General features: G+C 29.9%; 1 protein-coding gene across 3 annotated transcripts in view; it reads right to left on the bottom strand.

The window, feature by feature from the left end:
• Positions 1–5047: 5047 nt before the first annotated feature.
• The window catches only part of LOC142238520 (putative fatty acyl-CoA reductase CG5065), a 59165-nt gene continuing 38739 nt past the window's right edge, over positions 5048–25473 (bottom strand). The window contains exons 4-8 of one of the 3 annotated variants that reach the window (XM_075310195.1): positions 12336–12534; positions 12021–12260; positions 5905–6036; positions 5707–5838; positions 5048–5631 (exon numbers count right to left, since the gene is read on the bottom strand). In XM_075310195.1, coding sequence (XP_075166310.1) covers positions 5523–5631; positions 5707–5838; positions 5905–6036; positions 12021–12260; positions 12336–12534 — 812 coding nt within the window. In that variant the 3' untranslated portion in view covers positions 5048–5522. Of the gene's footprint in view, positions 5632–5706; positions 5839–5904; positions 6037–12020; positions 12261–12335; positions 12535–17158; positions 17449–17516; positions 17646–20633; positions 20766–20831; positions 21072–21128; positions 21325–24700; positions 24997–25082; positions 25212–25473 lie in introns of those variants that run through there. The other 2 variants (XM_075310197.1, XM_075310196.1) reach the window with 2 other exon arrangements.

Below are 25473 nucleotides of genomic sequence, written 5' to 3' on the forward strand. Positions count from 1 at the left end.
AGTCACCCCAGAGATAAAGTACCACTCAATACTAAAAAATCAAGTCAATTAAAATGCCATCAGTTTTATGGAAGTAATACTATAAAAAAAGCGAAATAATGTATTTCACTATTAAAAAAATCTTAACATTTGAGTCGTAAACATAATTGATAAAAAGATTAAATTTGTAAGATAATTACAAGTAAGTTACAAGGAATGGCTTTTTTTGAATGCAATTGCCTATTTCGAAATACATCGACGCCGCAAAATTAACGAAGATTACCAAAATAACAAAATAATTATGGCGCCACGCTACTCGGACTTGCATTGAGTTTAATTCTCACCAGTTTCTAAATAAAATCGTAATATTTGGAACACGATATGCGAATCGCAAAACTTTCCTTCAGTAGATTGTGTCAAAATGGGGCCGCTCCAAAACATACGCGATTATGACTTTACAAGTACATGATTTCGATATTTTATATTTTTGATTTACTGCCAAGACATATAGCAATTTACGATTATGGGAACTGGCCTGATAGTATATTATAAACTACACGTTCCCATAATCCATTTATAGCTTAGTTAGGTTATCTTAATTTTACAATTAATTATTTTTCGAGCTTTGCGGGCAAAGTAGATCAAGGAATTTGATCAATAGAACCATTGAAAAGAAAACGCCGGATACAAATCTATACACGCCTAGACTGTACATGTTTCAGTTCGGGCGAATGAACTTTTCCACAGCTTTTAGTATAGATCTGGCTGGGAGAGATAACTTAATTTTGTTCCCTTTATGCTAACTTCTTGTGGAGAAAACATTTGGGAATTTTCTTCTTACAAATTGAATCATCTTAACTCCCACTGTGCAACATCTTTTCATATAGTTACAAATCCCTTGATCTTATTTTTATTTTGTTTTGTTACTACAGTAATGCAACAACATGAAAGCTTTTGTTTCTATAGTTAACAACAACATGTGGCAACTTACAGAAACATGTTACAAGTTCATTCGCCCGAACTGAAACATGCACAGTCTAGGCGTGTATAGATTTGTATCTGGCGTTTTCTTTTCAATGGTTCCATTGATCAAATTCCTTGATCTACTTTGTCCGTAAAGCTCGAAGAATAATTAATTGTAAAATTAAGATATCATGCATTTGGACGTTAATCGCCTGTTTCAGTATCAGGCTAACATGAACAAGTATATACGGCCGTAAGTTCGGCCAGGCGGAGCTTATGTACCCTCCACCATGGATTGCGTAGAAACTTCTTCTAAACACTGCCATCCACAATCGAATTACTTGAGTTGCGGTAACGCAACTCCTAACACCGTCTTCTAAATTATAAGTAAGTCCATACGTGGTATATGTTAAATTAAAAAAGACCGATTAAATACGTATATAACTCAGTTTGACAAAATTTTCTATAGAAATAAAACTTTAACAAAATTTTTTAGAGAAATGAAATTTTGACAAAATTTTCCATAGAAAAAAATTTTACGAAATTTTCTATAGAAATTAAGTTTTGACAAAATTTTCTATAGAAATGAAATTTTAACAGAATTTTCTATTCTATATTTTTATTTTGTATAGAAATAAAATTTTGACAAAATTTTCTATAGAAATAAAATTTTGGTAGATTATTTTTGGCTCGAGTGGCAACCATGATTATGAACCGATATGGACCAATTTTTGTGTGATTGGGGATCGGCTGGTTGTTAACGGCCATATACTAACACCACGTTCCAAATTTGAACCGAATCGGATGAATTTTGCTCCTCCAAGAGGATCCGGAGGTCAAATCTGGAGAACGGTTTATATGGGGCTATATATAATTATGGACCGATATGGACCAATTCTGGCACGGTTGTTAGAGATAGTTCCAAATTTCAACCGGATCCGATGAAATTTCTCTTAGAGGCTCCGTAAGCCAAATCTGGGGATCGGTTTATAGGGGGGCTATATATAATTGTGAACCGATGTGGACTAATTTTTGCATGGATGTTACTAACACCACGTTCCACATTTCAACAGAATCGGATGAATTTTGCTGCTCCAAGAGGCTCCGGAGTTCGAATCTGGAGAACGGTTTATATGGGGGCTATATATAGTTATGGACTGATATAGACCAATTCGCGCACGGTTGTTAGAGACCACATACTAACACCATGTTCCAAATTTCAGCCGGATCGGATGAAATTTGTTTCTCTTTGAGGCTCCGCAAGCCAAATGTGGGGATCGGTTTATATGGGGGCTATATATAATTATGGACCGATGTGGACCAATTTTAGCATGGTTATTAGAGACCATATACCAACACCATGTTCCAAATTTCAGCCGGATCGGATGAAATTTGTTTCTCTTTGAGGCTCCACAAGCCAAATCTGGAGATCGGCTTATATGGGGGCTATATTTAATTATAGACCGATGTGGACAAATTTTTGCATGGTTGTAAGAAACCATATACCAAAACCATGTACCAAATTGCAGCAGGATCGGATGAAATTTGAGGCTCCGCAAGCCAAATCTGTGAATCGGTTTATACACTGAAAAAACAGTGAACCCACCAGGAAGAAAACTTTTGATTAATTTTAGAAAATTTTGAATAGTTTTAGAAATTTTTAACTAAACAGTATTACAAGCGCTGGCATCACGCCGATATCACAAAAATAAGTAAATATTTTTCGACAAATTCAAGAAAATTTATTAGACATAAATAATTTTTTTCACTTTTTAAAGAAAATTTTGCAGTTTGAAGGAAAAAATTGGAGTTCAAAATTGCAAGAATGTCTTTAGTGACATACGAAGTTCATGATGGACGCTGTTGTAGTAAAATTTACAAATTTAAAGAAATAATGAACTATTTTGTGAGAAGTACGAATTTAGTAAAACTTTTTACTTCATTTGTGTATAATTTTTTCCCGTCTTTTAGTTCATTTAACTAACGTACGCAAAAAATTATTAGAGTAAATGAAACTTTCTCCAAATATAATAATTTCATGAACTAAAATATAGTTAAATTGGCTTTAGTGAAATAGTGAGTTCACTTTTTTTTGAGTGTATGGGGGCTATATTTCAACCGGATCGGATGAATTTTGCTCCTCCAAGAGCCTCCTCAAGCCATATCTGAGGGTCCGTTTATATGGGGGCTATACGTAAAAGTGGACCGATATGGCCCATTTGCAATACCAACCGACCTAAATCAATAACAACTACTTGTGCCAAGTTTCAAGTCGATAGCTTGTTTCGTTCGGAAGTTAGCGTGATTTCAACAGACGGACGGACAGACTGACGGACGGACAGACTGACGGACGGAAATGCTTAGATCGAATCAGAATTTCACCACGACCCAGAATATATATACTTTATGGGGCAATATTTCGATGTGTTACAAACGAAAAAACAGCGAACCCACCAAGAAGAAAACTTTCGGTTAATTTTAGAAAATTTTGAATATTTGTTGAAAATTTTAACTAAACAGTATTACAAACGTTGGCATCAGGCCGATGTCGTAAAAATAAGTACATATTTTTAGACAAATTCAAGAAAATTTATTAGACATAACTAAGTTTTTTCACTTGTTAAAGAAAATTTTGTAGTTGGAAGGAAAAACTTGGAGTTCAAAATTGCAAGAATGTCTTTAGTGACATACGAAGTTCATGATGGACGCATTTTTGGTAAAATTTACAAATTTAAAGAAATTCTGCACTATTTTGTGGAAGACACAAATTTAGTTAATCTTTATGCTTCATTTGAGTATCTTTTTTCCTCGGGTTTAGTTAATTTAACTAACGTACACAAAAAATTATTAGAGTAAAGAAAACTTTCTCTAAACATAATAATTCCATGCACTATAATAAAGCTAAATTGGCTTTAGTGAAATAGAGTGTTCGCTTTTTTTTTTGAGTGTATAAAAATAATTTGTTAGGATAGGTTGAAAAGAGATGCTAGGTTTTCCCATCTCCTGTTATATATAATTCATGAAGCAATGATCCGAAATGTAGTGTCTAAAACTGCTACCGGTTAGTCGGTTAACCAGATTCAAAAACCGCATCCGGATAGTGAACAAATTGGAATTTTTTGTTAATCAGAAAACCGGATTTTGAAAATCGGTTAACCGGATTTCTGTATTTCAATGAAATTTCTATCTTCTTTTTCATATATTTCCTCCTTCGCCGGTTGCTTTTCCTAATTTCTTGGAGAAAACTGGCAAACAAAGGGTTGTGTACCATTCATAATTGACTATTCGGTATTGTTCCAGTGGTACGATTGCGACGTGTCCAGTTTTTCAAAAAAAAAACAGGCTTGAAAGTGCTTCATGTGCGAGCAGTCGACTTCTGTTTATTTTCGGGTTCGTACGTATAAATCCAGGATTCACCACCTGTCTCGATGTCATAGACGTGTTTCGAAGCACGTCGATCTTATTTTTGGTGCATTTTTTTGGACCAATCGAAACGAGCTTTTTTTAGCGATTGACAAATTTTATGGAATCTAACGCGAATATATTTTTTTGAGGGTCAAATGTTCATGTAATATAAGGTTGTCTCAATGTCGCAATAGGTCACATGACGATCTTGCAATATCAGTTGGCGCACCGCATCAATGGTTTTCAAAACAATAACTTATTTTGGACGAACTTCACGAAATTCGTTTTGGAGTGAACTACGACCCCGGTGAATACTATCGATAAACACTGGTCCTTGAGCTTCATCGGCAAAAATTAAATAAAGTTCTTCAATGAACTGTTGTTAAATTAATCCACGTCGAAAGTTTTAAACAATTAAAGCTCGAAAATGTGTACAATTTTGGTGAATTCCATGCCATTTTGGTGATTATCATTCACACGAGATGCATCTTTTAAGTTGCTGTAAACAACACAAAACATTTCGAGTACGTTTAACTCAAAAAATTTGAAGCTTTACAATAGAGCTGTCAGTTGGCAGATTGCAACACTAAGGTTGCTCAATCCCGAAATATTAATCTTTGGGACTTTTCATCTTGTAAACAACAACTTACCTGTTTCCATACAACTTACCTGTTTTCATACATAAAATAAAAATCATTGATTTCCTTTTGACTATATACAATGGATCTATTTTTATGAAAACTAAACAAAATATAACACATTTAAAGCTAGGTACATTTGTGAGGTGTGAGTAATGCAATAACCCCTGGAACCATATCGGAAAATACCTTAAACATAATGTTCATAATAAAAAAACGTAACAATTTATAGAAATGAACTAAACAGGTGGTTTTCTATATTGCACATCTGACTAAGTATACAAACATGGTTATTAACAAGTTATCAAAATAATCTCCAATTAAATAAATCCCAACAGTATTTATAAAATTTCTTTACAAAAAATAATTCTCAAAAATCTCCCTAAAAATCCCTTTGGCATGAAATAGTTAGTTTTTAAGGGGAAAATATATTTATGACAATCATAACAAGGAATGTTTTCAGTTAAGTTAGATTGTCATTCGGAGATAAAAGTATATATTTTTCGTTCATGCTTGGCTTCAAATTCCTGGATCAATTCATTCAAATATTTCTGCAATTACATCCACTAAACCTATCTTAGAGGCTAGCCAATAGAAGAACCAAGTACAAATTAGAGTTTTGCAAACCTTATCCAAGATATACATGCTGCAAAAAAAACAAAATCGCCGAGGAAAACGATCAGAATCCATTAAAGGCTAATAATAATGAATCCATCCTTACCTAGTTAAAATTATTTTGGCCTTTGGTACTGTGTCAATAGTCTCCTTGCCTATATACAAACGTCCACCCAAACAGCATTGTTCCAAATAACCTTCAATGTCATATTCTCTCTCATCGGATTGTAGTTCAAATCTGTTGGGTATTAATGGCAATTTAGATAATTAAGTTTATGTTTAAAAATTTAATTTGTTCACTTACATTTTTAAGTCTTTTTCGGATATGCTCTTAATGAGTTTCATTAGATTATCATTTCGAAAATCCCATTTCCTGGTGGTGAAAAATTGTAGAACTTCCAATCCAACTTTTATACGTTTTTGAATATAGATCATACTTTGGGGAAAGAAGAAAGAAAAAATTTTAAGATATTTTATGTATCTTGAATATGCGATCAATTTTTTCAATCAATTTTCTTAAAACGGGTGTTAGAAAATAAAATAAATTTAATTTAATTGAATTGCTGACCAGATGTGTTACCAATTTAAACTCCCATATTTTTATAATTATAGAATTATTAATCTATATTTCAGTAAAAAAACGAATTCGCACTGGAACTATTATCCATTGCAATAGATTTCTTCAGTACATCAATGCGAGCGGCTGATATGAAATACAACAATGTAAGAAGCTATACAATTGAAAAAAATGTCGGAAATAATATCAAATATTGGAATCAATTTAGATTTGTTCGAGTTGGCAGTCTTTGGCACTACATATGGTATTCTAAAGCCCGACAAAATCATTACACGCTATACAAAAATGGTGCGTTAAGGCCTGGTTATGCATCCAAAAACGGGTCGTAAGAGTAGCGTGGCGTGTCAGCTGTTTGTATTTGATATACGGCAGCCCATATAAACTATTACCCAACGTTTGCACAACGTAAGCGTGTCGTAAGATTTAGAAAAAAAAAACAAAAATTTACGTGTCGTTGTCGTTGTCGTATCAGCTGATCAAAAAACAAGCGTGATCGATGAAAAATACGATTAGCGTGAAAATATATTTCATTAAAATATTGTTTTCGGTTAAAATGGACGATGACAAATTAATATTTTTCGTGAAATTCATTTGAAATGTAAAAAACAAACTTTTTTCTGCCAGTTCTTGATAGTTTGTTGGTGCGTTGTTTTCAAGTTGGCTAATCGCCAAAAATCATACGTCGCCGTTATGATACGGCTATGCTACATTTTTAGATGCATAACCAGACCTTTAGTTTGGTACATTCCCGACGGTGAACTGCAATCGGTGGCTTTTTTATACCCTCCACCATAGGATGGGGGTATATTAACTTTGTCATTCCGTTTGTAACACATCGAAATATTGCTCTAAGACCCTAAGTATATATATACAGTATGTCAAGAAAGTCTTTTGACATTGCCAAATATTTCAAATTCCAGAAATGATTGAAATATTAAATATTTTATTTTTTTGCAGCAATGCTGTGTACGTATGTATACTTTGCAAAATACATAATAAAATATTTTTTTAAATTTCATTATATTTAATTTTGGAACAAAACATAATTTTTAACCTATTGTCAAAACACTTTCTTGACATACTGTATTCTGTGTCGTGGTGAAATTCTGAGTCGATCTGAGCATGTCCGTCCGTCCGTCTGTGGAAATCACACTAACTTCCGAACGAAACAAGCTATCAACTTGAATCTTGGCACAAGTAGTTGTTATTGATGTAGGTGGGATGGTATTGCAAATGGGCCTTATCGGTCCACTTTTACGTATAGCCCCCATATAAACGGACCCCCACATTTGGCTTGCAGAGCCTAAGTTTAAGAGAAGCATATTTCATCCGATCGGGCTGAAATTTGGCACATAGTGTTGGTATATGGTCCTTAATAACCTTGCAAAAATTGGTCCACACCGGTCCACAATTATATATAGCCCCCATATAAACCGATCCCCAGATTTGGCTTGCGGAGCCTCAAAGAGAAGCAAATTTTATCCGAAATTTAGTGCATGGTATTAGTATATGGTCTCTAACAACCATGCAAAAATTGGTCCATATCGGTCCATAATTATATAAAGCCCCCATATAAACCGATCCCCAGATTTGAACTCCGGAGCCTCTTACAGGAGCAAAATTCATCCGATCCGGTTAAAATTTGGCACGTGGTGTTAGTATATCGTCTCTAACAGCCATGTAAAAATTGGTCCATATTGGTCAATAATTATATCTAGTCCCCATATAAACCGATTCCCAGATTTGGTTTGCGGATCCTCTAACAGAAGCAAATTTCATCCGATCCGGCTGAAATTTGGTACATGGTATTAGTATATAGTCGGTAGCAACCATTCAAAAATTTGTCCATATCAGTCCATAATTATATATAGCCCCCATATAAACCGATCCCCAGATTTGAACTCCGCAGCCTCTTGGAGGAGCAAAATTCATCCGATCCTGTTGAAATTTGCAACGTGGTGTTAGTATATGGCCGCTAATAACCATGCCAAAATTGGTCCATATCGGTCTATAGTTATATATTGCCGATCCCCAATCACACAAAAATTGGTCCATATCGGTTCATAATCATGGTTGCCACTCGAGCCAAAAATGAACTAGCAGAATTTTATTTCTATAGAAAATTTTGTCAAAATTTTATTCCTATAGAAAATTTTGTCAAATTTTATTTCTATGGAAAATTTTGGCAAAATTTTATTTCTATAGAAAATTTTGTCAAAATTTTTATTCTATAGAGAATGTTGTCAAAATTTTAAATCTCTTGAAAATTTTGTCAAACTTAATTATATACGTATTTAATCGGCCTTTTTAAGTTTAATATATACCACGTATGGACTACGTGGTATATATTACGGTATTAGGAAGTTTTAAGATACCTTGCCATCGGCAAGTGTTACCGCAACCCAAGTAATTCGATTGTCGATGGCAGTGTTTAGAAGAAGTTTCTACGTAATCCATGGTGGAGGGTGATTTATCGCTCGATATATATGTTTTAGAAGTTTAGGAAAATTAGAGTCATTTTTATAACTTTTCGACTAAGCAGTGGCGATTTTACAAGGAAAATGTTGGTATTTCAACTAAATCGGAGTAAAAAATTGGCCTCTGTGGTCATATCTATATATAAGCTATATCTAAATCTGAACCGATTTAAACCAAATTTGGCACGCATAGCTACAATGTTAATTCTACTCCTTGTGCAAAATTTCAACTAAATCGGGATACAAAATTGGCCTCTGAGGTCATATGAATGTAAATCGGGCGAAAGCTATATATGGGAGCTATATCTAGGTTAGGTTAGGTTAGGTTATGTGGCAACCCGATGTATCAGGCTTACTTAGACTATTCAGTCCATTGTGATACCACAGTGGTGAACTTCTCTCTTATCACTGAGTGCTGCCCGATTCCATGTTAAGCTCAATGACAAGGGACCTCCTTTTTATAGCCGAGTCCGAACGGCGATCCACCTTGCAGTGAAACCACTTAGAGAAGTTTTGAAACCCTCAGAAATGTCACCAGCATTACTGAGGTGGGATAATCCACCGCTGAAAAACTTTTTGGTGTTCGGTCGTAGCAGGAATCGAACCCACGACCTTGTGTATGCAAGGCGGGCATGCTAACCATTGCACCACGGTGGCTCTCTAAATCTGAACCGATTTCAATAAAATTTGGCACACTTGACTACACTACTAATTGTACTTCTAGTACAAAGTTTCAACCAAATTGGGGTAAAACTGTGGCTTCTGGGACCATATTAGTCCATATCGGGTGAAAGATATATATGGGAGCTATATCTAAATCTAAACTGATTTTAAAAAAATTTGGCACACTTGACTATAGTACCAATTGTTCTTCTTGTCCCTAGAAGCCAGTGTAAAACTCTGGCTTCTAGGGCCATATAAGTCCATATCGGGCGAAATAAATATATGGAAGCTATATCTAAATCTGAACTGATTTCTTCCAAAATCAATAGGGTTCTATTCTGAGCCAAAACACATACTTGTGCCAAACTTGAAGTCGATTGGACCAAAACTGCGACCTAGACTTTGATTACAAAAATGTGTTTACAGACAGACGGACATGGCTACATCGACTCAGGAGCCCACCCTGAGCATTTTTGCCACCATGTGTCTATCTTGTCTCCTTCTGGGTGTTGCAAATATATGCACTAACTTATAATACCCTGTTCCACAGTGTGGCGCAGGGTATAAAAACATTACCAGTATATACCAATGTTCGTTTGCAATGTTTTGCGGTGGTAATCCAATCGGCATCGTAGCATTGCTCGGTAAACAAAAAAACGAGTGTGGTAGTATACATAAACCTTAGTGTGATTGCACTCAACAAATACCAACAGTTGGCATTAGCTTAAGAGAATTGAGAGAGTACCAAATAAGAGAATACCAAACTGCTGATATATGAGGCTCCCAATTTGAGTGGTTGTTTTATTACATTGTTTTCGAAACACCAACACTCATACTAACAACCACGGTCAGTCGTCGGTTGCGTTGAATATTGGTGGTTGAAATTCATTTTACCAATTGGTGTTCTAAGATTGCAAATATTGGTGTTTACTAAATACACTGGTCGGTTGCGGTAGATCGCAGCCGTTCTCTGATTCCCGGTAAAGCTTGGTACTGAAGTGGTCGACATTTTGGTAGTTTTTAGTACCAACCTTACTCCACAAAATGCCACAGGTACAAAAATCCAGCGGATAGAGATTCGACGATTTTGGTGGTCAGTACACGCAAAAAATAGTTCTTTCTTCCCAAACGAAATTTTAGACAACCAAAGTTCGTTTCTCATTTGCTTTTCGCTGTAAGGAAGTGTATTTGGAAGAAAAGTATATACTTTTTGTGATAAACGTTTATTCTTTTCCAGGATGTAAAAACAATTTCATAAATACAAACTCAAAAACAAAAAAAAAACATTGTTTTCTTGCTAATTGCATTTTCCCTCACATCTTTCTCACATCCACGACGTTTTTTTAGTTCTTAACACCTTTTTCCTGTAATACCAACAATGTAGAAGAAATTATACGATTTTATAAATTTTTAAAAATTTTTTACCTTTCGCCTGGACGGAGAATCGAACCGCGGACCATGCACTTTGTAAGCCAACACACTAACCACTGAGCTATGTACCTGTTATGGTCATCAATAGATAAATATCCATATAAGTTATATTTATATAGCATAGCTTGCGGCGCCCACGAACCGAATAAACAAAGTTTATTTAACAGAAACAAACACATAGTTTGGCACCGTGGAGCAGTGGTTGCTACGTCCGACTTGCATGCCAAGGGTCGTGGGTTCGATCCCTGCTTCGACCAAAGTTTTTTTTGTTTTTTTTTACATGTATTCCAGATATGTTCGATATTTTTTCGGAATCTTCCTTCAACATTACATTGTAGTATATTAAAATTTGAACTGTAAAATGTGTCTTATTAAAGACCAAAAGTCAGAAAAGAACAGTGTTTGATATAAACGAAATGGACTGTGCTGTTGTTTCAAAAATAACTTTTTTTATTGAAAAAATAAAAATTTTGTAACAAACGAATTTTTTTGGTGATAAAAGTTTAAAATTTTCGAAGCAATTCAAAAAACTCTAACAAAAGAAAAACGTTTTCGGTACACGTTTTCCAAACGTTTTTTTTTTCTTTGCGTGTAGATATGAAGTGAAGAATCTCCTTTTTAAACTTTGATATTTCGGTTTAATTCGAAATTTTACACATGCATACACTTCGTACAATATATTGGTTACCCAATTATTTCTCTTACGAATTAAATTGGTCCAATTAGATTTTAATTGGAATATCTTCAATGACAGAAATTATAATATCAACCACTGAAGCGAATTTAAAAAAATAATTGAATTTTTTCATCGCTATATTTTTTAATTATTTATTTTAAATTAATAAAAATTTTAATTGAATATTGTTTTGAAATTCAATTAAAAATTTCATTATTTTATTCTGAGTGCTGTTAGTGGTTAATACAAACAAAGAAAATCAATTAAATTTATTGAGATGAACTTTCATGTTTTGAATTAAATTGAAAATTGGGTGAATTGAAAGTATTTAAATTATAATTAGTCTATATTTTTGCATAAAAATTTTAAGATATAACCTGAGAATTCTTGTTGTATGAGAATATCATAATTCTATTGTGTGGACTAATTTTAATTGGTAAAAAAGTGCATATTTTAGCAATTGAAAGTTTAATTAAATTCTTTATGAAACTTTAATTTTCCGGAAATTTACTAAATATTTCTATCTCAATACATACTTTTGTTTTAAATAATATTGCAATAGTTTTTTTTCCTAATTATACTAGGCAGATACTTACAATCTCTTCTGTCCAAAAATTGTTAGTAAGCCATCAATTAATATAGCCGGCAGCCACATAAAGAATATCACATTAAATAAATGATAATGTTTATTTAATGTCAAAGTAGCATTCGGATACCATAGGGGCCATGACAAGGGATATTTTTTATTGAATTCGACTCCTTTTTCTAGAATCCATTTCCAAGTACGCATACAACTCTGTGGCATAGTTATATTGTAGACAGGTATTTCAGGTGGTCTGGAAAAAGAAAAAGCCACGGGATTTTACAAAATTATTATTTTAATAAAAAAAATTACCAACATATCACTATACCTTTCTTTATTTTGACAAAATCCATATGGTATAATGATTAAATTATTAATAGCAACATCAACGGGAATCATATCAGCTTCCAAGTCACCATCGCATAACATTGAGCGTATAACACCTCTGCCACCAGCTGTCATAACTCCTACCGGCCCATTTAAGCTATCAACCCAGCCCGGCATTGGTTCCTTATAAGCCGGACATACTATTGGTTAGAGTGGAAAACATTAAAAAAAAATCATATGTATGACAAACAAAAGAATATTTAGTTATTACTCATTTTCGTTTAATATGTTTTTTTTTTTTTAATTTAGTTTCTCTGATGATTAAAACAAACCTATAAATATTTATAATCCGTAGTATAGTAAGATATTTTATATATAGTAGAAGTTTGCTTTGAAATATTTATATTTACGAAAACTTATCTAAACATTTTCTCCAATAAAAAACTTTATTTGGATTTGAAGTCGACTAACGGCCATTTTTATGTAGCTCCGTTAGGCTTTAACTGCCAGTTAACAGAAAGTAAATTGCAAATATCTTCTCTCCGGTTAACTTTAACGGAAAAATTTTCGTCAATTGAGTTCCTAACTGGCCTATGGAATATAAAGGCAAGATGACTGCTTCGTCTATAATATGGTTTAAAAGTTGGTTAGTTAACGGAACACTAATGGAGCTTTATGAAAATGGGGGTAAAAAATATTTTAATTTCTAAAATTTATTTCTTAATTGTGATTTATCACAGCAGACATTTCAATCGAAATATTCTGATATAAATTAATTTCTTGGCTAAAAGGGGTCCCTTATCCGATTTGCGTTTATTAAAACCAGAGAGGATATATGACAAACCCCAACATGATTCACGAGAAGTATGTTACTTTTTGAGGGGAAATATGCAACATTTTTGTGGCAAAAACAATCTCATCTCGTCAAGCATGCTTGTGGATATCAGATACATAATTTCCGAGAAAATAACATGGTTGCCACAAATATGTTATATGTTCACCGTGAAAATGGAATATGAATTCATATTCCTTCTCCACGTGTAGATCCGTTAGACATTACCTATCAGTTTACCAAAAGTAAATTTTGATATATTTTCGTTGCTAATTAATTTTAACTGAACAATTTCGAAGTATAAACATATTTTCCAGAAAAGTGGAGGACAAAAGTCGTTTTCATACCTAAAGCGGGAAAAGCCTTTCACTCGAATGCGAAGGATATTCGACCAATCAGCTTATCCTCATTCCTACACCCAGAGAAGGAATATGATCACCTCAAACATGTTTCAAGAGCAAAATGTTATTTTTGGATGGTGACCACGTAACATGTTTGTCACAAAAATGTTCTTTTCTCGCCAAACATAACATGCTTTCCGAAAAAGATATATAATCCCCGAGAAAATAATATGGTTGCAGCGAACATTCCCGAGAAAATAAAATGGTTGCAGCGAACATGTTACATGGTCACCATCCAAAAAAACATTTTGCCCTTGAAACATGTTTGAGGTGCTTTCAGCACCAAACTTAGTGCTTTTTGATTTCCAAAAAGCACCAAATTTCCTTTTTAGTGCCTTTTCAAAAAAAGCACCAACTTGGTTCTTTCTGGCATTTTCATTTAGTGCTTTTGAAAAGTATTAAATTTAATTGACGATATCTTCTCATACAAAAATTCAGAATAGACTTTCAAAAGCTTAAGAAACTATATTTTAGGGTATTCTTTAGATATGTCAAAGGACGAGTGACGAATTTCTGAACGTGATAAAGATGTCATTTAAACGTTTATATTAAATTCACAAAGCACTCATAACTGATATAAGAAATAAACTCCCTCCAAATATTAATATTTCCAAATTTAATGTCGATAAAATGTTTTTCTCGCCTGAAAAAAATTTTGTGAAATTTTAAAGACGTATGAAATCGCAAACTTTTGCATTTTCAATAACTTTTGAACCATTCCAGATTTAGTCATGAAATTTGTACCAATTAAATTTCTTATCAATAAGAACTATTATATTATGTACCATTATGGTTCAGAAAATAGAGGTTGAGGAAAATTATAACTGCAAATCTGAATGTTGATCCAGGTATGCTTAGGCTGTTAGACGAACTTCTAATGAAGAGACATATTTCAGCCACACTAGGATAAGTAAACATACAAAGGTATGTGAACAGAGGCACTCCCCAAGGAGGAGTTCTATCACCTCTTCTTTGGAATGTTGCTATAAACAAACTTCTGGTTTCCGTAGAAAAAGAAAATATAAAAGTGCTGGCATACGCAGACGATGTAGCTCTAGCAGTCAGTTGAAAATTTACATCCTCAATTAGAGATATTATACAGAGAGCCCTCCGAATGACTGAGAAATGGGCGAAAGAGAATGGTCTTGGGATAAATCCTGCAAAGACAGAACTAGTCATGTACTGCAAAGATCGCAAAACTCCCACGGTTAAGCCCATATCCTTAGGTGGGATTGAAATTCCCTTTGGTGAGTGTGCAAAATACCTCGATGTTATTTTGAATAGAAAGCTGAACTTTAGGCTTAATATTGAAGAAAGGGCGAGGAAAGCAACTTTAGCTTTGTACTCGTGTAAAAAGGCAATAGGAAAAAGTGGGGACTAAAACCGAAAATTGTGCATTGGGTATACACGGTAGTGGTTAGACATATAACGATATATGGTGTTGTAGTCTGGTGGCCGGCACTGCAGCAGCCGACATGTTTAGATAAAGTGCTTGTGTATCTCAGGCGCATTCAGTACGACAGGAACAGATTCCCTTAATGTCATGCTGCATGTCTAAAGGCAATAGACATTTTGGCCAAACAATCAGCTGCAACAACTGCTGTGCGGTTGCGCGAGCTATCGCTGTGGTCGGAAAAAAGGTACGGTCCCAGTTCGGTCCTCAAAATAATGCTAGATATGCCAAACGTACGTAGTGGATTACACTCTGGCGAAACCACTTTTCGACAAAAAGTTTAAAACTCAAATTCCCAACAGTGAGGCGTGGTGCACACAGACCCCCGGGGAATAAATGTTATATAGATTTCTACACTGATGGCTTCAAATTTGATGGACAAGTCGTCTTCGGAGTATATTCTTAAGACCTGGAACTTTGAATAGCGAAACGATTACCCAGTGTTTTTCAGGCAGAAATACTAGCAATAAGAGAGGGTAGCGAATTGGCTGAGAAGTAATGTTCCAACAAATGTTGGCATTAATATATACTCAGACAGTCAACCTGCAATAAAATCCTTGGATTCTGTGTTCCTTAACTCGAAAACGGCCATCGACTGCCGCAAATCTCTCAACGCAATATTGCAATGCGAAGCGGATGAGTTAGCATGGCTAGGAACTACCTTACATATTCTAGGGGAACTAGAATCAGGCAGTCAACCTGCAATAAAATCCTTGGATTCTGTGTTCCTTTACTCGAAAACGGCCATCGACTGCCGCAAATCTGTCAACGAAATGGCTGAGCAGTACAATATTGCACTGCGAAGCGGATGAGTTAGCAAGGCTAGGAACTACCTTACATATTCCAGGGGAACTAGAATCTGTTGGTATACCTCTGGCTACCTGTAAGCTCTTACTGCGTGAGAAGGCTGTTATGATGGCAAATGTTCGATGGGAGAATTGCAAGGGTTGTAACGACACCAAGTGAATATGGCCCATTTAAACTTAAACCGTACACTAGATATGCTAGTGTTCTCAAGACGTCAAATTTCACTCCTAATATCTGCTGTAACTGTATGAGCTGTCATGATGCGGAGGAAAAGGAATGAATTAAACACCTCTTAAGTGAGTGTCCTCCATTTTGTGTAAGGCGTAAGTGAATTTTAGGTGCATATAAATTTAGATTACTGCCGGACCTGGAAAACGTTAGCTTAAGCAGTCTGCTAATGTTTTTGGAACAATCTGGTTGGTTCAACAGAAGGAAATAATCGAGAAGGTTTAGCGGTTAAAACTAGAAGTGCCCATATGTAATAGGTACTTTTAGTTAATGTGGTATCACAATGGACTGAATAGTCTAAGTAAGCCTGAAACTTAATCGGGCTTCCACTTTATTAACCTAACCTAAAATTACATACATTATTTCCATTTCCCTAGGTTGTATTTGGTACGTAAGAAAGGGGCCAACTAAAGTGATTTGTTTTCTTCAAATAAAGTTTCTTTAAATTGGCTGAGTGTATGCCCAACCATCGGGATTATAAATAGAATTGTTCGACTATATGGATTATAAATAGAATTGTTCGACTATATCTCTACTACGCTTCACTATAGATCATTGTAATGTAAATGCAAAAGTAAATAAGATTTAATAGAAACTGGTTACCATTTTTGAACTAGGTTACCTCCAAGAATAGTTGGTAATGGGAGGTTTTGCTGCGAATTAGAATAGAACGATGTATACTGAAAGAAAATTTTTCTTTTCTGAGGAACGGAGTTTGTCTAAAACGAAGTTCTTTTTTGACACTATAAAGCTTTCGTTAAAAGATTAGAGACATAAATTCGGGTTCATCTGCTCTTAGAGAAAATACTACATAACAAAGTGGAATCTCGTTTGTCTAAAATTTTGCCCCGAAGGAAATAATTTTATCTTTGGGTGTATATATGAAATTGGGATTTGTAAATTAAAATAACAAAATTTTTTGCTTCCATATTTGAGCAATGCATACATCGTAGCAAGTTTACATAGAAAAAGTTAATCGTTAAACTGATGCTAAATTTAACTTGTTTTTATTAGAAAAACGAAAAAACAAATAAAACTACAACTTATACCTTGTGTTTTTTTTCCACAGGATAACAAAGATTAATTTTTATAAAAAAAATAAATTTTTTTAACTACCAATAACTTTTATTACGCCATTTTTTTCTTCTTTGACCATTTCTATAAAAAAAGCTACAATAATATATTATATTAAGTAGTAATTGACTATTAACATTAACACACAAGTTTATAAAACTAATATAGAAAAAACGAATATGAGGTAGGAATTAACAAAATTAAAATGCAAAATTAAATATAAATTTAAAATAATTCAGAAATGCCAGTCCACCGCATCAGGTACTTGAGGAAGTAATAAATAATGACAATTTTACAAATTCTGTCTACAAAGTACATGCTGTAAAAATAAACGAATAGAATAAAAGATAAATAAATATGTTTCAAAATATAATTCAAATTCCTTACATTTTCAAATGGACTCTAGCTCTGGCTTGATGCTCAGGTTTCTCTTTAAGAATAAAAAGTCGAGCCCCTTTAGCGCAGCTTATCATATATTCCTCCTCAGTGTGAACAGGATTCATGTTCATGTTGAAGCTTTTGAAAAGAAAAACGAAATGTATATTTTAATTTTATTTCTGTAGAAAAGTTTCAATAAATTTCTATTACTATAGACATTTTTCGTAAAATTCGTAAAATTTTATTTCAATAGAAATTTTCGCCAAAACTTTATTTCTATGGAAAGTGTTCCAAAATTTTATAGAAAACTTTTGGCAACATTTTATGTATTTATAAAAATGTTTCTATATTATTTTCTATAAAATATTTTGTCAAAATTGTATTTCTATAGAAAATTTTGTCAAAATTTTATTTCTATAGAAAATTTTGTCAAAATTTATTTCTTTAGAAAATTTTGTCAATATTTTATTTCTATAGAAAATTTTGTCAATATTTTATTTGTATAAAAAATTTTGTCAAAATTTTATTCCTATAGAAAATTTTGTCAACATTTTATTTCTATATAAAATTTTGTCAATATTTTTTTTTCTATAGAAAATTATGTCAAAATTTTATTTCCATAGAAAATTTTGTCAAAATTTTATTTCTATAGAAAATTTTGTCAAAATTTATTTCTTTAGAAAATTTTGTCAATATTTTATTTCTATAGAAAATTTTGTCAATATTTTATTTGTATAAAAAATTTTGTCAAAATTTTATTCCTATAGAAAATTTTTTTCAACATTTTATTTCTATATAAAATTTTGTCAATATTTTTTTTCTATAGAAAATTATGTCAAAATTTTATTTCTATAGAAAATTTTGTCAACATTTTATTTCTATGGAAAATTTTGTCAAAATTTTAGTTCTATAGAAAATTTTGTCAATATTTTATTTCTATGGAAAAATTTTTCAAAATTTTATTTCTATAGAAAATTTTGTCAAAATTTTATTTCTATAGAAAATTTTGTCAACATTTCATTTCTATAGAAAGGTTTGTCAACATTTTATTTCTATAGAAAATTTTGTCAATATTTTTTTTTATAGAAAATTTTGTCAAAATTTTATTTCTGTAGAAAATTTTGTCAACATTTTATTTCTATAGAAAATTTTGTCGACATTTTATTTCTATAGCAAATTTTGTCAAAATTTTATATCTATAGAAAATTTTGTCAACATTTTATTTCTATAGAAAATTTTGTCAACATTTTATTTCTATAGAAAATTTTGTCAAAATTTTATTTCTATAGAAAATTTTGTCAATACTTTTTTTCTATAGAAAATTTTGTCAACATTTTATTTCTATAGAAAATTTTGTCAAAATTTTATTTCTATAGAAAATTTTGTCAAAATTTTATATCTATAGAAAATTTTGTCAAAATTTTATTTCTATAGACAATTTTGTTAAAATATTTCTATAGAACATTTTGTTAAAATATTTCTATAGAAAATTTTTTCAAAATTTTATTTCTATAGCAAATTTTGTCAATATTTCTTTTCTTTAGATAAGTTTGTCAAAATTTTATTTCTATAGAAAATTCTGTCAACATTTTATTTCTATAGAAAATTTTGTCAACATTTTATTTCTATAGAAAATTTTGTCAACATTTTATTTCTATAGAAAATTTTGTCAAAATTTTATTCCTATAGACAATTTTGTCAACATTTTATTTCTATAGAAAATTTTGTCAAAATTTTATTTTTATAGAAAATTTTGTCAAAATTTTATTTTTATAGAAAATTTTGTCAAAATTTTATGTTTATAGAAAATTTTGTTAAAATTTTATTTCTATAGAAAATTTTGTCCAAAAAGGTATTTCTATAGAACATTTTATCAAAATTTTATTTCCGTAGAAAGTTTTGTCAAAATTTTATTTCTACAGATTTTTTTTTTTATTTTTTTTTTATAGAAAATTTTGTCAACATTTTATTTCTATAGAAAATTTTGTCAAAATTTTATTTCTACAGATTTTTTTAATTTTATTTCTATAGAAAATTTTGTCAATATTTTATTTCTACAGAAAATTTTGTCAAAATTTTATTTCTTTAGAAAATTTTGTCAAAATTTTATTTCTATAGAAAATATTGTCAAATTTTTATTTCTATGGAAAAAGTTGTCAAAATTTTATTTCTATAGAAAATTTATATATATATAGAAAATTTTTATATATATAGAAAATTTTGTCAAAATTTTATATCTGTAGAACATTTTGTTAAAATTTTATTTCTACAGAAAATTTTGTCAAAATTTTATTTTTATTGAAAATTATGTCAAAATTTTATTTCGGTAGAAAATTTTGTCAACATTTTATTTCTATAGAAAATTTTGTCAAAATTTTATTTCTTTAGAAAATTTTGTCAAAATTTTATTTCTATAGAAAATATTGTCAAATTTTTATTTCTATAGAAAATTTTTATATATATGGAAAATTTTGTCAAAATTTTATTTCTATAGAACATTTTGTTAAAATTTTATTTCTACAGAAAATTTTGTCAAAATTTTATTTTTATTGAAAATTATGTCAAAATTTTATTTCGGTAGAAAATTTTGTCAACATTTTATTTCTATAGAAAATTTTGTCAAAATTTTATTTCTCTAAAAAATGTTGTCAAAATTTTATTTCTATAGAAAATTTTGCAAAATTTTATTTCTATAGAAAATTTTGTCAAAATTTTATTTCTATAGAAAATTTTGTTAAAATTTTATTTCTATAGAAAATTTTGTCAAAATTTTATTTCTATAGAAAATTTTGTCAAAATTTTATTTCTATAGAAAATTTTGTCAAAATTTTATTTCTATAGAAAATTTTGTCAAAATTTTATTTCTATAGAAAATTTTGTCAAAATTTTATTTCTATAGAAAATTTTGTCAAAATTTTATGTCTACAGAAAAATTTGTCAACATTTTATATAGAAAAAATTCTCAAAATTTTTTTTTTTCTAGAAAATTTTGTCAAAATTTAATTTCTATAGAAAATTTTGTTAAAATTTTATTTCTGTAGAAAATATTTGTCAAAATTGTATGTCTCTATTTTCGTCTAAATTTTATTTCTCTAGAATTTTTTTTTCAAAATTTCCACAACTCACATTTCCTTATCCTTCGTTGTCAGTCCATCATAAAGGGAAGCATAATTCGGCGATTTAAAACACCATGGGCTAAGAGTGAAGAATTGCAAGACTTCCAAACCAGTGGCAATTTTCTTTTGTACACGAATCATACTGCAAACCAAAGAACATTGATTATTACTATTCCCAAATTTCGAAGAACAGATAGATATTACTTACAATCTCTTTTGGCCAAAAATCATTAGGAGAAAATCTATAAAATATGCCGGTAACCAATGGAATAATATCTCATTGAATTTTTGATAGTATTTATTTGTGGTAAGACAAGGATCGGGATACCACATTCCAGCATTCAATGGATAAGCTTCGTTGACACGCTTGCTCATTTCAATAATTGTTCCGATGGGCATTTTACGATGATCAGCATTGGTGATATTATAAACAGGAACTTCGGCAGGTCTGTGTGGGATATCAGCGAATTAACAGATTCAAGATTTCTGCTTTAATTCAACTTACCTTTGTCCTTTGTTAAATTCATATGGTATGACAATCAAACCATTAATGGCATAATCCACGGGTATAACTTCCGATTTGTTTTTCTTATCAACCAAAACGGAACGAATGACACCCTTACCACAACCGATCATAAGACCGGTGGGCCCATTCAAATTATCAACCCATCCAGGCAAGGGTTCATAGGCAGCTGGTGAGACTGTTAAATGGAATTTGGAAAGCATATTCACACATGAGTATCTCACTAGCTGACAATTTATAGAGAAGCATTTTACGAATTTCATGTTTAACTTACACGTACAGATGATAAGGCGAAGTTTGCATGGATGATTTTATGGATTACAAAATGTGATCTATGAATATTTAAAAATTTTCCAATGTTGTATAAAATGTTTTGTTTTGTTATTGTTGGTTTTTGTTCTTTAATCATTGTTGTTGTTTTTTTTTTTTTGATTTCAGCTTAAAACCATACATTGACTAAACTACAAGTGTAGCTTAACCAATGGAGGAAAAGAAAATGTATAGAAAATCATACTTTGACAATTAAAAATTACTAGGCTTAATAAGAGAAGGGAGTTAAACATTTTCTCCACCTCAGTAGTTTCCTCCATATGAGAATTACCAAATTTTACTACAATTGTTAAATTTAGTTGCTAAATTTTTAGTAAAAAAAATTTAAATATTGTTGCTCAAAATAATACATTAAATTAAATTTTAAACCAAAATTATCATTAATATTTTTTATTCGAGAACATATCTGAAATTTTTTAAAATATTCATATACATCATATATAGTGTTATTCACATTGAATTTCCCATGGATTAATGTATGTATGTATGCTTGTGTTAGTGTATAATGTTATATATTTTATTTTGTATAAATTTTTTGTATTTACATAAATAATTGTATAAATATGAAAAAGAAAAAAAATCTATATAATTTATAACAAACATTTGTTGCTTTATATATAGTCAGAAATAATACGTGGTTAAGTTATGATATGCTGAAGAGTTGGTAGAACTCTAAAAACTCCAACTAAAATGCAATATTTTTTGTGGATCGATGATTTCTTTAATAAAAGATGGTGCCTTTGAGTCGGCATACAAAATCCAAGCCGATTTTTAAGTGCCAATTTTTAAATACATATTTAGGCCAAATTTTTTTGTTTTGTACATTATCAGTCTGATAATATTGATGTTAACTTATAGATCTTCTATTATTACTGTAATATAATTAATTAATATTTTATTACAAAAAAAACTTTTGACAAAATTGCATTTCTATAGACATTATTTTGTATAGAAAATTTTTGTCAAAATTTTATTTTTATAGAAAGTTTGTCAAAATTTTATTTTTTTATGGAAAATTTTGTCAAATTTTTATTTTTTTATAGAAAATTTTATCAAAATTATATTCCTATAGAAAAATTTGTTGTTATTTTATTTCTACAAAAATGTTCGTCAAATTTTATTTCAGTACGAAATTTTGTCAATATTTTATTTCTACAGAAAATTTTGTCAAAATTTTATTTATACAGAAAATTTTGTCAACATTTTATTTGCTACAGAAAATTTTGTCAAAATTTTATTTCTATCGAAAATTTTGTCAACATTTTATTTCTATAGAAAATTTTGTCAAAATTTTATTTCTAGAGAAATTTTTGTCAAAATTTTATTTCTATAAAAATGTTTGTGAAAACTTTATTTCTAGAGAAATTTTTGTCAAAATTTTATTTTTATAGAAAATTTTGTCAAAATTTTATTTCTAGGAAAAATTTGATCAAAATTATATTTCTATAGAAAATTTTGTCGATATTTTATTTCTACAAAAATGTTCGTCAAATTTTATTTAAGTAGGAAATTTTGTCAAAATTTTATTTCTACAGAAAATTTTGTCAAAATTTTATTTCTATAGAAAATTTTGTCAAAATTTTATTTCTACAAAAAATTTTGTCCAAATTTTATTTCTACAAAAATGTTCGTCAAATTTTATTTAAGTAGGAAATTTTGTCAAAATTTTATTTCTACAGAAAATTTTGTCAAAATTTTATTTCTATAGAAAATTTTGTCAAAATTTTATTTCTACAAAAAATTTTTTCCAAATTTTATTTCTACAGAAAAATTTGTCAAAATTTTATTTCTATAGAAATTTTTGTCAAAATTTTAATAATTAATTATTATTTTATTACAAAAAAAAAAAACTTTTGTCAAAATTGTATTTCTATAGAAAAATTTTCCAACACTTTATTTTGTATAGAAAATTTTGTCAAAATTTTATTTTTATAGAAAGTTTGTCAAAATTTTATTTTTTTATAGAAAATTTTGTAAAATTTTTATTTTTTGATAGAAAATATTATCAAAATTGTCGTCATTTTATTTCTACAAAAATGTTCGTCAAATTTTATTTCAGTAGGAAATTTTGTTAAAATTTTATTTCTGCAGAAAATTTTGTCAAAATTTTATTTATACAGAAAATTTTGTCAAAATTTACTTTCTACTGAAAGTTTTGTCAAAATTCTATTTCTATAGAAAATTTTGTCAACATTTTATTTCTACAGAAAATTTTGTCAACATTTTATTTCTAAAGAAAATTTTGTCAAAATTTTATCTCTAGAGAAATTTTTGTCAAAATTTTATTTCTATAAAAATGTTTGTGAAAACTTTATTTCAAGAGAATTTTTTGTCAAAACTTTATTTTTATAGAAAATTTTGTCAAAATTTTATTTCTAGGGAAAATTTGATCAAAATTATATTTCTATAGAAAATTTTGTCGACATTTTATTTCTACAAAAATGTTCGTCAAATTTTATTTCAGTAGGAAAATTTGTCAAAATGTTATTTCTACAGAAATTTTTGTCAAAATTTCATTTCTATAGAAAATTAGATCAAAATTTTGTTTCTAGAGAAATTTTTGTCACATTTTTATTTCTAAAATTTTGTCAAAATTTTATTTCTACAGAAAATTTTGTCAACATTTTATTTCTAGAGAAATTTTTCTCAAAATTTTATTTTTATAAAAATGTTTGTCAAAATTTTATTTCTAGAGAAATTTTAGTCAAAATTTTATTTCTATAAAAATTTTTGTCAAAATTTTATTTCCATAAATGTACATCATTTTAATTTATTTGTGGTGTGAATTTTGTAGACTCATAGAAAAAATCTAAATTTTATAGAAGTGACATTTTAATGTAAATAGAAAACCTACTAAAAGTGTTTAAATAACAATAATGTTGTGCTAATATGTATGTTTATGTATTTATCTACTTTGAAATGTGGTTTTGTGTAGATGTGTATAGCTGGTATTTAGAATCCCCTTGATCATCCATACAAATCAAATACACAATATTTTTCACATATTTTTTCTTCTTCTTTTTTTTTTTGGAAATACCACAGTAGAGTTGCACTTATTAAAAACAAGAGAACAAAGAAATCATGTAATTATATTTTTAAATTTCTATATCCAAGAAATCCATATAGTGATAAACAACACACACGCACACTTTATTATTTCATGTAATAATTAAAACAGCTCTTTAAAAAAACAAAAAAGCAACAAGGGAATAAAAAATTTGAAATCAATCCAAGTATATTCCAAAATATATTTGAATATAGAGTATCAGTTTGGCGCCAAAACAATAACCCGTTACAAAAAGCACTTAATAGCTAAAACATAATTAAAATAAAACAAAAATAACAATATCATATAACTCAATAATTAAAAAAAAGGATAAACATTGTGTAAAAAAAATCTAAAAAATATACAGAAAATTATAATTCTTAGGCTCTTATAAATGATGCTGTTGCATTATATAACCAATATGATAAAAAACCTAATATGATGGCTTTACAGGTACGATCAAGGATATACATCCTGGAAAAACATAGACAGAAAATTAATATTGATATATAAAATTTATTGGGAATTTATTACTGGGATAGGGAATTATGATTGCTTACATTTTCAATTGTCTCCTGGCCTTAGGCAAAGAATCTGGTGATTCTTTCATCAAATATAAGCGACCACCTTGTATACATGATAGTATATATAATTCAATGTCCTCGACAGTATCCATATTCATATTGAATCTTTATTTCAGATAAAATAAATGATTTTTTTGTGGAATAGGGGAAAAGGTATATCCTACATCATTCATTATAAGAAAACTCTTGGATTTGTTTTATAAAAATTTTATATTATGATTTTTTTATTCAAAGAAAATGTCTCTATATTTCACTCCGTATGGAACCTATATGTAAATCTGAAAGCATATGACTATTACTGTCCGATATTATAAAAAAATAATTTTTGCCAAATTTAAAAAAGATTTAATAATGAAGATATTATCGC

Source organism: Haematobia irritans, chromosome 5 (genome assembly GCF_050003625.1).
Source record: "Haematobia irritans isolate KBUSLIRL chromosome 5, ASM5000362v1, whole genome shotgun sequence".
Lineage (NCBI taxonomy): Eukaryota > Metazoa > Arthropoda > Insecta > Diptera > Muscidae > Haematobia > Haematobia irritans.